At 32.1% G+C, this 13,837-nt stretch overlaps 1 protein-coding gene across 4 annotated transcripts in view; it reads right to left on the bottom strand.

Annotated features, from left to right (window-relative positions):
• The window catches only part of LOC145978911 (potassium voltage-gated channel protein eag-like), a 420,913-nt gene that overhangs the window by 54,797 nt on the left and 352,279 nt on the right, over nt 1–13,837 (bottom strand). For 2 of the 4 annotated variants that reach the window (XM_083111868.1, XM_083111869.1), the window contains 3 exons: nt 13,192–13,323; nt 6,086–6,207; nt 4,634–5,062 (listed from right to left, as the gene is read on the bottom strand). In XM_083111868.1, coding sequence (XP_082967994.1) covers nt 4,634–5,062; nt 6,086–6,207; nt 13,192–13,323 — 683 coding nt within the window. The remainder of the gene's footprint in view (nt 1–4,633; nt 5,063–6,085; nt 6,208–13,191; nt 13,324–13,837) is intronic. The other 2 variants (XM_083111870.1, XM_083111871.1) reach the window with 1 other exon arrangement.

Raw genomic sequence — 13,837 nt, 5'->3', positions numbered from 1 at the left:
CGGGTAATAATTGATACTCAGAGGTCCGAGTTCAAATTCATTACCCTATTTTAAAGCTTTAATCATGTATTGGTGTATTTATATTTACTAACATATGTAATATTTTTGACGATTTCGTTGAAATATGTTAATCATTTTTAAAAAATGCTGACATGAAATATGTCTGATTGCAGATAGTTGATGAATAGTCACAGTAGGTTAGAAATACTTTAGTCGGTTTTGTGTGAACTTAACGTGTTTTGTCAACAGTTTTTAAAATAACAATATTTGCTTTAATCATATTATAATCCAAATTATTTGAATGCTGCAGAATTTATTATTCATTTTTTTAAGAAATTGAAAGCGAACTTGTATATCATTGAATTATGTTACATTTTCCATAAATAATGTTAGATATACTGTAACGAACTTGTTTTTATTGGTTGAATATTTTATTGCACATGAAGTTGTAATTAAAAAAAATGTTTCTTGTAATAGTTGAAAAATTCGTATTCGATATTTAGTTTTACACAGGAAAGTAATTCAATTTTCAACTTATGTTTCTGCGTTATAAGTAATCTTGGAACTCAAAATATGAAGTATACTTTCAAAGTTGTAAAGAGCAGCACAAACGAACATATGATGTGAAATGAAATATTTTATGGCAATGTAATTAAAAGTTTTCTCTTTACATACAACTCATATTGAGAATGTACGTACAAACATATTATTTCTTGAACATCTATGGTACTGTTGCTTTGCCAAATAAATATAAACGTATTACATATACTAAAATCTCGATTGTACCAATTAAAACGAACACAACTACACACGAAAGAACCGAGTGGTCCATTACAATAACAATACAAGTGCAATATTTGAAGCAATGTTGTAAACTAGTCATATTTTCTACTTTATTAGATACCGTACATGCCACGTTCACATATATTTCACACAAATCTAACAAATTTACGTTTGTTGTACAAATAACATATTGAAAAACAAATGACGTCGAGATAAGCTGTGCCTCTTCTTGTGTTTCACTTGTCCTATATCGGGCGTGTGACAGACATATCATGTGCTATAGTTAAATCAAGAAGCAAGCAAAATTATAAGATAGATTATCTATCAAGTAGTGTAACTAGTGAAGGAAAAGTTGACAGTGCAAAAGACATTGATCTGATAAGTACATTTTACATACACACACACACAATATATTGATTTCAACGTTTTCAATGTAATCCGTGTGCGTTAATGTTTTGCAGTATGGATGGATCTGAACGCTGCCTTGTTCTTAGTACGTATAATAATTAGAAAGGAGTATATTATGTGTTCTACATATGTTGCAAATATAGATCAATACAATACATAAATAATGATTTGTAATTGTTTCTGTATAGTTCATGATGTTTCGTGTAACATATCTAAATAATTTAATGCTTTGTGTTTCATTTGTAGAAGTCTATTTTACTCTTTATCACATTTGTAAAAGGAAATTTTCATTTTAGGAATAAAAAATCATTTCCTTGTAGTTATGCTGAACATTTTGTTATCTTATGTTATGGATAAATAGTACAAACGTAACTGCCTAGGTTAAATTATGTATTTATATTTCATTACAAATAGCATCATTTGTTGTTAATTGTACCCTTGATCGGAACATTTCAATTGATTTTATTTGTTTTTCACTAGTTCCTTGTCTCACACTTCATAATTACTCATCAAAACAGTTTTTATCTCTACAATTAAAAGTTTAATATAACATTACGAGAATTATTCCTTTAGATAAGCACTCCTTGATAATAAAGATTCCTAGTGTGAAGAGTTTAGCAACATTTTGTAACAGAAACAACCATTCCGTTAGTATATTGATTTATATTGATAAGTAAAAATAATTAGTTTGATAATATTAGTTCTGTCAATAATTTGAATAAATGTATATGCAAACATTGCTGACTAAATGGCATTACTTCTCATAATATTTAATTAAGTAAACCAACGGTAATGACTGTTAATTTGCCTTTGATGAGATATTCAATTGATGGAATTTGGTATATTAGCACATAATAAATAATAAAATATGAAGCTAAGTTGTTACAAATTTAATTCCTACCTGATTGATTGATTGATTTGCTTTATTTCACTTCGCTTTTTGTGCCACTTTTGGCTAATTTGCTAAGATGGGGATGAGTGATGACATGATGAAATTGATGAATGGACACTCACAAACATCCATGACCAGGCCGGGATTCGAACCCGGATCCCTAATTTCTACCTGTTTTTACTGCTTGAAATAAATATATAATAGCCCTTTTTATGATTCTTTTCTTCGGCAAATATTTTTTCAGTATACATGCGTGAAAGTAATTTTTAAATGTGCTCTACGCTGCAGGTAATTATTTTTGCATTCGCTTTTCTCATTTTACAATCGTTTTTTGAAATCGCATTTACAACAAACAAAATAATAGTGAATTAAATGCATAGTGAATCTTTCTTCCAAATTCTTTAAACAGGGTTACTTTTCTTCTATTCCTTACATATGTAGATATTCAAGATAAATAAATAAATAAATTGTAAGATTCAACACATTATTCGCTGAATAAAATTTTGTTTATATATCCCTTTCTCTTTTAACTGTCCAGTTGTGAATGCAACTGGAGTTTAACACAGATTTTCAAACTATAGAAGTAGCAGAATTAACAGCCAAATATGCATAATCCTAATTCAAGCTGATACACGTTAGGCAAGCAGCCAACACTGACATATATGATTTGTGTAGCTTGTACGAACTAGTAGACAGATATATTAGTTTATTGTTTTTACAAGGAAGAGTCGCCCTAGTAATGAATGTCGAACGGTCTTGTATTCTAATGCTATTTTATATTAATTCAACAAGAATGAAGGCTGTGTATTAATTTTAAATAAATTCTCGTTTTATCAGATTATGAAATTTTGCCTACTATTGCAAGAATGTCTGTTGTGTCATTTTATATAACATTTTTGTGTTCAATCGAAAATAAAGTTTTAAATAAATATTTAAGGAATAAACTAACATAAGTGAAATGTTTCACTTTGAAATTGTGAAAAATAAATAAAGTTTATATATATTGAAATTCCAATAAAAATGGAAAAATGTAAATAAATGTAATAGATAAGATCAAAGAGAGTAACTTGACATTTTCAAAAGAACCGAGGCAATTAGAAACGGCAAATAAAACGCATTCGAATGCAAAAATTCTTTTGGTTTTCTAATACTAAACATAAATGTATATATGTACATACATATATATTAATCAAAGGTATAATATGATAAAGTTAAGCAAGCATAAGTCATAATGTTAATAGATTATAATACTCAATAAACTTGTAAAATTTACGTAGTTCCTTTTTCTTATTTATCTTCATTCTAGAATATAAAATGATTTAGAATCTAAAACAAATAATACAAGATTACGTTTTTGTTCACGCTGATACTAGTCGAACACAGAATAGCTAGTTAATTAAATGTGGGATGTGAAAAAAAATCACTTTTGAGTTCATATTGAAAATGCCGTTGAAATTGTAGGTTAAAATATTTTTCAGACAGTAATTTTCTATTTAATCAATAGAAGTTAATTAGTTGTAATAGTTTTTGTCATTTTAGCTCTATGTTCGAAAATTTGTCGAAACCTATTTTTAAAAATGTATTATGTTGGTAACAATTTAATAACCATTAGAAAGTGCGTAGTTAAAGTTATTCTGTGTGTTTGATTTTTTAAATTTTAGAATGCTGGTAAACATTTTCTAGTTTATCTTGAAACTATTTTTTTTTTAAATTATAATGCTGGAAAACTCTTTCTCGTTCATATTCAAACTAAATTTATATAGTTATAGGATTTCATTTAAATTATTAAGCATGTGACGTTATAATTTTTCAGTATTAACATTTGCCAAATGAGGGTACTGTATCAGTCTTTGAAGTAAACCTGATGAGCACTTTTCAAATTCTGAACGATAATGAAAATACATCACATGAAATGCAAACTTCATACTATATAAAGCATGTAAATATATAACAATTTTATAACCTGTAATCTTTTCATTAGAATCTTAAATTGAATGTTTTTGTGACATAGAAATTTGCTTTACTATATTTCCGGATTTTTCAATATTTTCACAAATATATGAATAGTCGTATGCAGTGTTACGTACAAGCTACATCAATCTTGTCCTGTTAAGTTATATACATTTTTATGATAGTATTAGAGTTTTCTCAGAATAGTTGCAGCCACGAACTAAACTTATGTACAAGGAAGCATAAGTAACAAACGAGCAATCAATGAAAATACTGTTCTAATACAAACAGTGAGAAACAAAAACTACAAGCGGAGTGTAGAAGAGAAAGACAGTTTCTTCATGTATTCTCAGCAAGCGAAATTTCTAATTCAGGTATGTGTTTGTGAGTAATTTGGTGATAGTGAGAGCTCCTAGAGAAAAATAGTTTGTAGTCGTAGGAAAAATACAGGTGCATCAACAGACCATAGTGGTGTGAGAGGTGACGGCATAGTACTGCACTAGATCACAGCAGTAAACAAATAGGAGGTTATTTATAAGAGCAAATATAGTATAAAAAAAGGAAGTGACATCATGAGACATCACCTCAAACGTTACTTACATTCTCGTCATAGTCCCCACCACAACTACTTACATCTTCGTCGTGATCAAATGCGTTGAATACGTCGTAAGGCAAACATGAAAGAAGGTCTATGACAAACCAGGATTTCAAGTAGTTCATTCTTATGACCTTCGGGTCAGACACCACTTCACCACCTGGACCAACAAACGTTGTGTGAAAATTAAGAACAATATCGATGAAAAAAATTACGTCTACGATCGAGTCAACCACGAGAAGGCTGACGTCTTCGGATGTCTTGTTTTTAAACGCTACGTTGTACGGTACCATGATGGCGGTGTAGAACGTGAGACACAAAATGATCCAGTCCCAGATCGCCTTGAAGGCACAATAGTGGAGGAGAATGTGAGGGGGCGTCTTGGGTGCCTCTTGACGGTATTGTGGCATAACGTCTGCACTTAGGCTCATCATCTGAAAGTAAAGAAATATCGGTAGTTATCAAAGCTTATCAACAATATCTTCTGAACGTTGCTAATACCATTTGTTGTCCATATCTTCTAATGACTGGCTCACCCACCAGGAACTCACCTAATACAAAAAATCAAGAGTGAAGTTATTTCATTTATAGATCTAGAGATTCACACAACTATGTCCAGAACTAAGTCAACGTTGAAAATGCAAGATAATGTAATGTAAGTTGTTTCATTTTCCAAGCACCTAGTATCAATCTTATTGTGTGATAGATGCACGCTTATTAACTTAATTTTTATTACAAGTCACTTATATATCGTAGCAATATACTTCAACTTATTGCATTGAGGTTTCTAGTTATCAAATTTATAGAATTTCTAGTTACTAAATGTATCTGGTTATCGTTTGTGATAATGGATAAATTGAAGTTTTTAGTTATTAAATGCTCACATTGAACTTATTAAATTGAAGTTTCTAGTTAGCGTTTATGATAAACGCTTTCTTGAAATTAGCATGGGAAGTTACAAATAATTACAACAAAGGGAATACGCATATCATTTTCTACTGAAGCATAAATGTTGTACACTGTAGCCAAATCTATAGTACCTAACTTATGATGTAATAGACACACATTTTTTAAAGAAATTTTATCATAAACCACTTATATATCATAGCAATGTACTTCAATGTATTAAATTGAAGTTTCTATTTAGTGAATTTATAGAATTTCTAGTTACTGCATGTGTTAAATTGAAGTATCTAATTATCGTTTATGATATTGGATAAATTGAAGTTTCTAGTTATTAAATGTACACATTGAATTTATTAAATTGAGGTTTCTAGTTAGCGTGTTTGATAAACGCTATCTTAAAAAAATACCATGGATAGTTACAATTTATTACAATAAAGAGAATGCGTATACAATTTGCTACTGAAGCCTATTGTTGTACACTGTAGTTGTTAACTTTTACATAAGAATTCATAGCACAGCGTGAGATTAGAACACAAATGCCATATACTCACATGGGCGAGGTTGGACTGCTTGGAAGTGTCCTTGAGATTTGGCAGATGAGATGAAAACTGCGAGACCAGTACAGATCTGCTCCGAGTCACAGACCTTGCCAGCTTTGCAAACTTGCTCAGCCCTGCAGAGAACAAAATATAACTTCTAAATTGTGTATAATAAAAGAGAAGTAACCGGCACAGACATTTTGTATGGGTACAAAAACAATCATGGAAGAACACATTTATATGTAATTTTTAGACACAGTAGAAAAACAACTGTCGTAGTGGTGAATATTACAAAGACAGAAGTAATACTTCAAGTATCTCTTCTTGTGGTATCACCATTATTGATTCTGTATTGATATTAATTATTGTAATTGTAGCCTATAATGTCCATTTATTTACTTTTTCTGCACTTTTGTTTGGTTTTTAAAATCCATCTGCGTCCACATTTGTTATCATTTCGCTCTTAGTGCATACGGAATTACATGTTACAATCGAATCTTAAGATGGGCTGCGCCAATGTCCGTGATGACCTTGGGAATATCAGTATATAATTCAGAAGGAATTTGTTTTGTTTTGTTTCATTTGTTTGAAAAGTTAGATCGCAATCAGGTCCGTAGCCAGAACTTTATTTCGGGGAGGGCTCATCTTTTATCAGCAGTCGCGCTGCAGCTGTGTAAATTTTATAAAAAACGGCAGATCTATAAACCAACGAAATCTTTGTAGGATTTCAGAAGGGGCTTCATCCGCTGAGCCCCTACCTTGGATATGAGCCTGATCGCAATTTTATGAGTAGCTACCTCTTTTACTATACAAATTCTTAAAATTTTATTGACTATAACTTAATAAACTAGGTAAATATTGTCAGTTACGGATGCAATGACGAAATTTAAGCACAAAACAATATTTACTACTTTTCACAATGTTACATTTGCAAACATAATGCTTCGATAATACATTCTCAGGTCCGTATTATGATAATGATTTACAATCAAGATTTATGTTTTGACAACGTGTGTACTAAAATGTGAGCGAGGATTAAGGGAGGAAGAGGAGAACGAGATTATGTAGAAAGGTTATCTTATTATTATTCATCTTAATGTCATGAGTAAAACTGATTGTTTTGAGTAAATATCCTTTTAATTACCGATGTGATTTTCCTTGTGTGTTTATAGCAAACAAAATATTCGTCGTTGCTTCCTTGTGACTCAGGTCTTTATGTGGATTTGATCGCATTTGTCTTTGATAGTATTTTAAAATATCAGTATACGCAGTAGTAACCTTCCAGAGCACTATACTCTCTCTCTCTCTCGGGAATCTCTGGGGCAAACAGTGACTTTAGAGGGGTCGACCAATGAACGCGTGAGGACGGAAGTGAGTGCATAAAGAGGAAAATTCGGCTGCAGCTACCAGCTGCAGCTACCAGCAGTTAGCTCTACAGATTCCCGGACAGAGTATAATATTACGATCAGAACACACGTGCACGTCCTCCCCTCCTCACCTCGATCTTCCTCTGACACGGAGGGAAAATGCAAGAGAGAGAAACGAATGAGTTTATTTGTAAATATCCAAAGCATCCTTCTTAGAAAATGGCGAAACAAGGGCTGGAAGATTTTTTTTGCATTACGATGCACTTCCAAAATGATTTCATGAATCGAAAATTTGAACCTCTTACTTAGTAAGTATCAATGAATGTTTGCGTTAACTTCAAAAGAAAGAAAACGAAGTGGAGAGAGTGAGATTTGGAAATGTAATTTATTTTCGTCCCGATCAACTAAGAAGTTACGAAATGTATATGCAGATATATATATATATATATATATATATATATATATAATGGATAAAAGCAAGGAGGGCCAAAAGGGCTAAGTAAAAATCAAAGAAGGTAAAAGGAAACACTCACCGGACAGTAGAAAAATTGAAAATTTTCGCTAATTTCATAGCATCATCGGTGTGATGCTATGAAATTAGCGAAAATTTGAATTTTTCTACTGTCCGGTGAGTGCTTCCTTTTACCTTCTTTGACTTATATATATATATATATATATATATATATATATATATATATATATATATATATTTTGCTTATTTACATACAACGAGAATAAATATTTCTTAAAAAGTTGAACTCAAAACTACTAGACGAACATATTCACGCTTCAAAGATATCCAAGAATCCGTTCCAGCATATTCTGACTCCCACAAATTACGCGCTCTCAATGAAATATTTCATGCACCATCAATTTGTTTTCCATCAAATTAATCGTACCCAGTTGCATACAAGCTATTGTACATTTCGTATAATTCTGTCGTTATCATTACGGGTGGAAAGTATTCTTTTTGCGTTCGCATTTTATTGACGAACCATGTTTCTGAAACGACTTTCTGACAGTGTTTTCAAACGTGTGTATTACAAATAATGTTTCCATAACTATGCTAGTAGCTATATTTTGAGCGCATGCTAAAATGAACATCACGTCTAGAGTAAATTCGGAAATAAGTTAAATTCCGAAAAGGGTATTTTATCCATGACAACTATGGAAAATGAGCGATATTGTTATTTCTCGGTCTTTGAGACAATTTTATGGGGGTCGTAGTGAGATATTTCCTGGCTCCGAGACTTCCTTCATGGTGAGTTTTGATGATGATGAATTAATTTTTTTGGGTGCGTCGGCATGATATGGCCATTTTGCACCCTTCATTGTATACATGGATAAATCCCCTTACCAAAAATTACCTCAGTTAAAAATAGGATGTAAAGAGGACCCTTCCAAAATGCTAAAAGTGCAGGTTGTAAAGGACATGCACAACACATCAAAAAGATGAGAACACACTACAAGATTTCCTCAGAGAGAGTGGAAGATACCCGCTCTTCTCTAAAAGCTAAAAACATTTGTTAAACACCCTCATCTTCCCCCAACATGGAGGATAAATCGTTGGGAAGATTAAAACTATTTCTGAGGAAAGAAGAATCGGCATATTCAAGAAGGATGTGCCGAGCATTTAAAACAAAAGAAACGGTAGTGAGTGAACCAGTGAGATTTGGTCTTTATAGATGATGGATGTGGAATAAACGCACTATTTGATTTTTAATTTCCAGCAGAATAATTTTCACTATTAAATTAAATTAACGTTAACTCTAAAATAATTGTATAATTGATGACTTTAAATACGTTTAGGAGCATTGCTCGATTTCTGTCGGACATTTAATATTACATTTCAAACAGCCCACAGCATCCTAATGATTCTACTTCAAAGCCAGTTCTCTTTGTTTATAATAATGATACCCAAGAAGTGTCTCAGATGAACGTAATGAGATATGTCTTTATTAAATATGCATTTGTTGAGTATGGCTTTCTGTTTGTTTTTTGCAGGTTTATGTGTATTAGTGAGATAAGAAATCGCAAAATCCTGTGTTAATTTTCTCTCGGAAAAATGTTTTTTAAAAGTTCTGACTTTGAAGAGCCACTTATAAATTTATGGGAAATAACTAAAAATGAAGAATTAATATTGATAACTGGTAATACAATTGACAAACCAGAACGTCAGCATCATATTAATGGTCGTAATTTTACAAAATAAATTAAACGGACAATTCTCTTCGCCCCAATAACTTATCTAAAAAATGGCATTTATCTATTGCACTTTTTTCACTTTATTTCGAAGTAATCTTCCACGTAATAATACAATTATGCTGCATTTTGACAACTATTCATAATGAATTAACTCAAATTATTACTAATTCTAAAACATAATGCTTACTTTTTTAAAATTTTCATTTTAAATTTATTTGATCTGAGTAAGAAGTTATTGCTTCTTTGAAGCCGTATATTTCCAACTTAAATGGCATTATTGATCTTCAACCTATGCTTGTATTACACGATCAACCATGTCAATAGAGATAACTTTGACTTCCTGTTTCATTTAAATACCACTTATGCAGTTATCACTCAGAATACTACAGTTAAATATTTGAATAAGAAGAATACTTCCAATATACTCATGCAATAAAATAATTGTTACACACTGAGGGTAAAAAAGAGAAGTTAACTTTTATAATCTAAAAATTGACATTAGCAAAGTCTGTGTATGGAGATTTTTTGTTGTTTTTATCTTTGATAACAATAAATTTCTTTCATTATTTTAAGCGATGTATTGTGAGTGTTCCATTATTCATTACACAATAAGCAAATCAAAATTTCTTAAAATTATCTTGATTTATGAATTCAAAACAATTGAAAAATGTTAACATGAATTTGGTTTAGAAATAGTTTTAAATGTAATGGCCGTGAATGATAATGAATAGTGTGCACAGCTCAAACAGTTTAACAGCGTGCAAAATAAGAAAGAAAAATGTCTAGTTAATCATTGGACGTTTCATCTTTCAAAACATTTTACTTTAATTTAATTTTCTTTAATGCCAAAATTTTGTAATGTTATTTTTTTCTTTTTATCATAATTGTATTTTTATATTCGGTTATTAATATATTTTTATTATGTAGGATTCATATTCATTCTTACAAACTTAACCAAAAAGTTCTACTCAAGCAAAGGAATATTAAAAAATATCTTCTGTGGGTTTGCTATTGGCGAGGTCATGAATTGAATGAAAAAAACATGAAGAACACCGCTCTTGAACAAATATTTTTATTACTCTGTAGCAACTATCACGAACAGAACGCTGCAGCAGGCAATTTGGAGAATAACAAACTATGGAAATGAATACGTGACATTAATGTTACACAAGGCATACTTAAAAAATATACAATGTCAAGGTAGCAGACAGGAAATATAAACTGAAAAGGGGTTTTTGGTATGCAGTGGCCATTAACTTCATTACATTGGATCAGAAAAACATCCAAATGTGACTTACATGGTGACAAGGTATTCTGATTGTAATTGTTTCCCCCGCATCTTCCTGAAATATATAAATATACCTTGAATAAGGGGGACCTACAAAAATGTAGTACTGTACAAAATATAGTTTTAAACGGAAAATTAATAAAGTATGCTGAGAAATAATAATTACATTGATAGTAGGATGTAAAAAAAAAACGAATACATGTTTAATGTAAATTATTTAGCATTGGCGTTTGAGTATTAGATTCCGATAATAAGTGCCAAAGCATTCCATATCAAATGTATTATAGTAGTATGCAACATTGCCAACGTGCAAAGGTGTATTAGGAAAATTTAAATTGGATTGAATGATTTAGTGGAAATTAAAGATTACAATCTTATGGTACCTATCTACCTACATATCTATTTCGGCTATTTGGTCACTTTTCTACCTCTTGGGATATTCGGGACGATGGGGATGGATAATCGCAATAAATGATGGAACAAACACGTACATCCAAGGTTCGAACCTGTTTCATCGTAGCACCTTACGCTAATCACATTGGTTCTGAGGATATCTAAAGTAATGAAATATAGACCTTAATTAGTAAGCTACAATTTTTTTAACGTCATATGACGGGAAATATTATAACGTTTTTCGTTTTGTTGAATTGAAGTGAAACTAAGTTCTCTTGTAATAATAGAGTGTACACTAGTTGCAATTTGTTGTGTGAGATATATTTTTGAACTATATAGTGCTCTTAAGTGCAACTTGTAAACAAGTGTTAAAATGATATCACTATTAAGCCTTGTTTTTATGTTTAATAAAACACTCAAAATGCTGACCAAGGCAGAATTTATTGTCAAATAAACACACCATAAACATGATGTTACCTTATAGCAAGGTCTACTTGAGACTCGGAACCAAATTCAAGTGAAAAGAAAAGATAATTTTTCATTTGAATTTGGTTCAGAGTAGAGTGATCATACGTCCCATTTTGACCGGGACAGTCCCGTTTCAGAGGTGTGTCCCATATTATTAAAAGGCATTATTTGTCCCGTTTTAAAAAAGTCTAGGAGTTATCTTGAAAACTAAGTCTAAATTTGAGACACATTTCACACTAAAAAGATTAATTTTTTCATGTGTTCCGTTTCTTTACGGAATTGCAAAAATAATTTAAAGTTACTTCGCCTTGACACAAACTGAAAAGACGAATGTAGAGTTTTGTGTTTGATATGTGGGGTATGGTTTTTTAGGAGATTTATAAACGGTTAATGAAGAAAAAAGCTGCTCTCAAGAAGATTGGTTCCTCTGGTAAATACTTCTGGCATTACTCAACTTCAGCATAGGACTAACATCAAAGGTTAATCAGAAAGACCCGGAAATGCTGTGTAAATCATACCGAGATTATAGTAATTAATAACTCTTGGCAGCGGGAGATCATATTTCATTTACTGTTTATGGTGTAGGCTATCATTTATACTTTCCATCCTTTAATAAATAATAAGAATACGTTAATTATAACAATAATTTTATAATTATGCCTGATTTTTCAAGAAGGGGGGGGGGATAAACTGATCTCCTTGGGATATCCCGTTTTGGGGTCAAAACAATATGGTCACCCTAGTTCAAAGCCTCAAGAAGACCTTGCTACGAGGTTAAAACATCATCTTTATGGTGTGTTTATTTGACAATAAATTCTGCCTTAAGTGTTTTATGAAAGTGTTAAAAGTTTGGAAGAATTTGTTCTAAATGCGTTCATGTAGATTAATTGGGACAGTACATAAAAGGTGTTTCGAACCACTGTATAATTCCAATATAAAATGTAGTTGCGAATGTACAGCGTAAGTACTTAATCTCGTTGAGTGAAAAAGTAGCCATTATGTGAGCTGAATTTAATATTTAGTGAAGCTTATTAGTTTTTCTGTTGGTGTGTACTAAAATTTCTACTGCACATCTCATATGATACCAACTTCAATAGGATCTGGACTAGCAAGGATGCAATGTTGACAGGAAGAAAAAAAGACGAACAGAGGAACTAGTGTAGGTGAATAAAACAAGACGCAATGGTTGAATTCAAGGCAACACTGATCGACGAGAGTCGTTGCAATTCAGCTCACGTTTCCACTGCATAAAGGGATCTGCCCTGAGCGCATTCAGTTCAACAACACTTGACAATAGAATACTATTCTGTCAAGTCCTGAAACAGTTTCGTCAGCGAATACCGACAGAGGTTAATATCATCTGGCTTTATTCGACTGCGGGGAGAAGCGACACTCACCTGCTTTGCTCTCGTCCGTCTCGATGGGTTGCTTCAAGGCCGTGATGTCCCTGAACGTGAGCAGAAACAGAACGACGAGGTCTCGCTCGTTCTTGATCGGCGCGATCTGCAGTAGTAACCATAGCGGTGTTTCTGAAAGGAAAACAAACAATTAATACATTGTTCGCAGTGGCAGATCCAGAAGCTACAGTGGGGAGGGGCGAATTTCAGCCGGGTACCTCAACTCATTGAGAATGAATTCCAAACTACATTTGCACTATTCTGTATATACTATATATTGTATTGTACATAGGGCGGCAAAAGCACTTCCTGCGACCCTGCCTCAAAATTCACGTAGAGAGAGAGAGAGATATTACATATTTGAATTTTAATTTTAATTTTTGGTACGTCTGAACTTAAAGGCTATTTTGCACCCGTTATGTTATACGGGGTCTAGCCCCTCACCTTGCCTAAATTAACTGAAATGTCGTTTACTAAAATATTAAAACGTTCTGACTTCGATTAAAAGATGAGGCTGTAAAGGGGTACTCAGCACACATATAGACAAAACAGACGCCAGAGCCTCGTTAGTCTGCAATATACAGTCCAGGGTGTACTACGTGGAAGTAAGGTTGACATTTGGGTGTCCTACGTCCTACCCCTTACG

Source organism: Lepisma saccharinum, chromosome 25, assembly GCF_977018435.1.
Source record: "Lepisma saccharinum chromosome 25, izLepSacc3.1, whole genome shotgun sequence".
Taxonomy (NCBI): domain Eukaryota; kingdom Metazoa; phylum Arthropoda; class Insecta; order Zygentoma; family Lepismatidae; genus Lepisma; species Lepisma saccharinum.
This window is presented reverse-complemented; position numbering and strand designations above follow the sequence as displayed.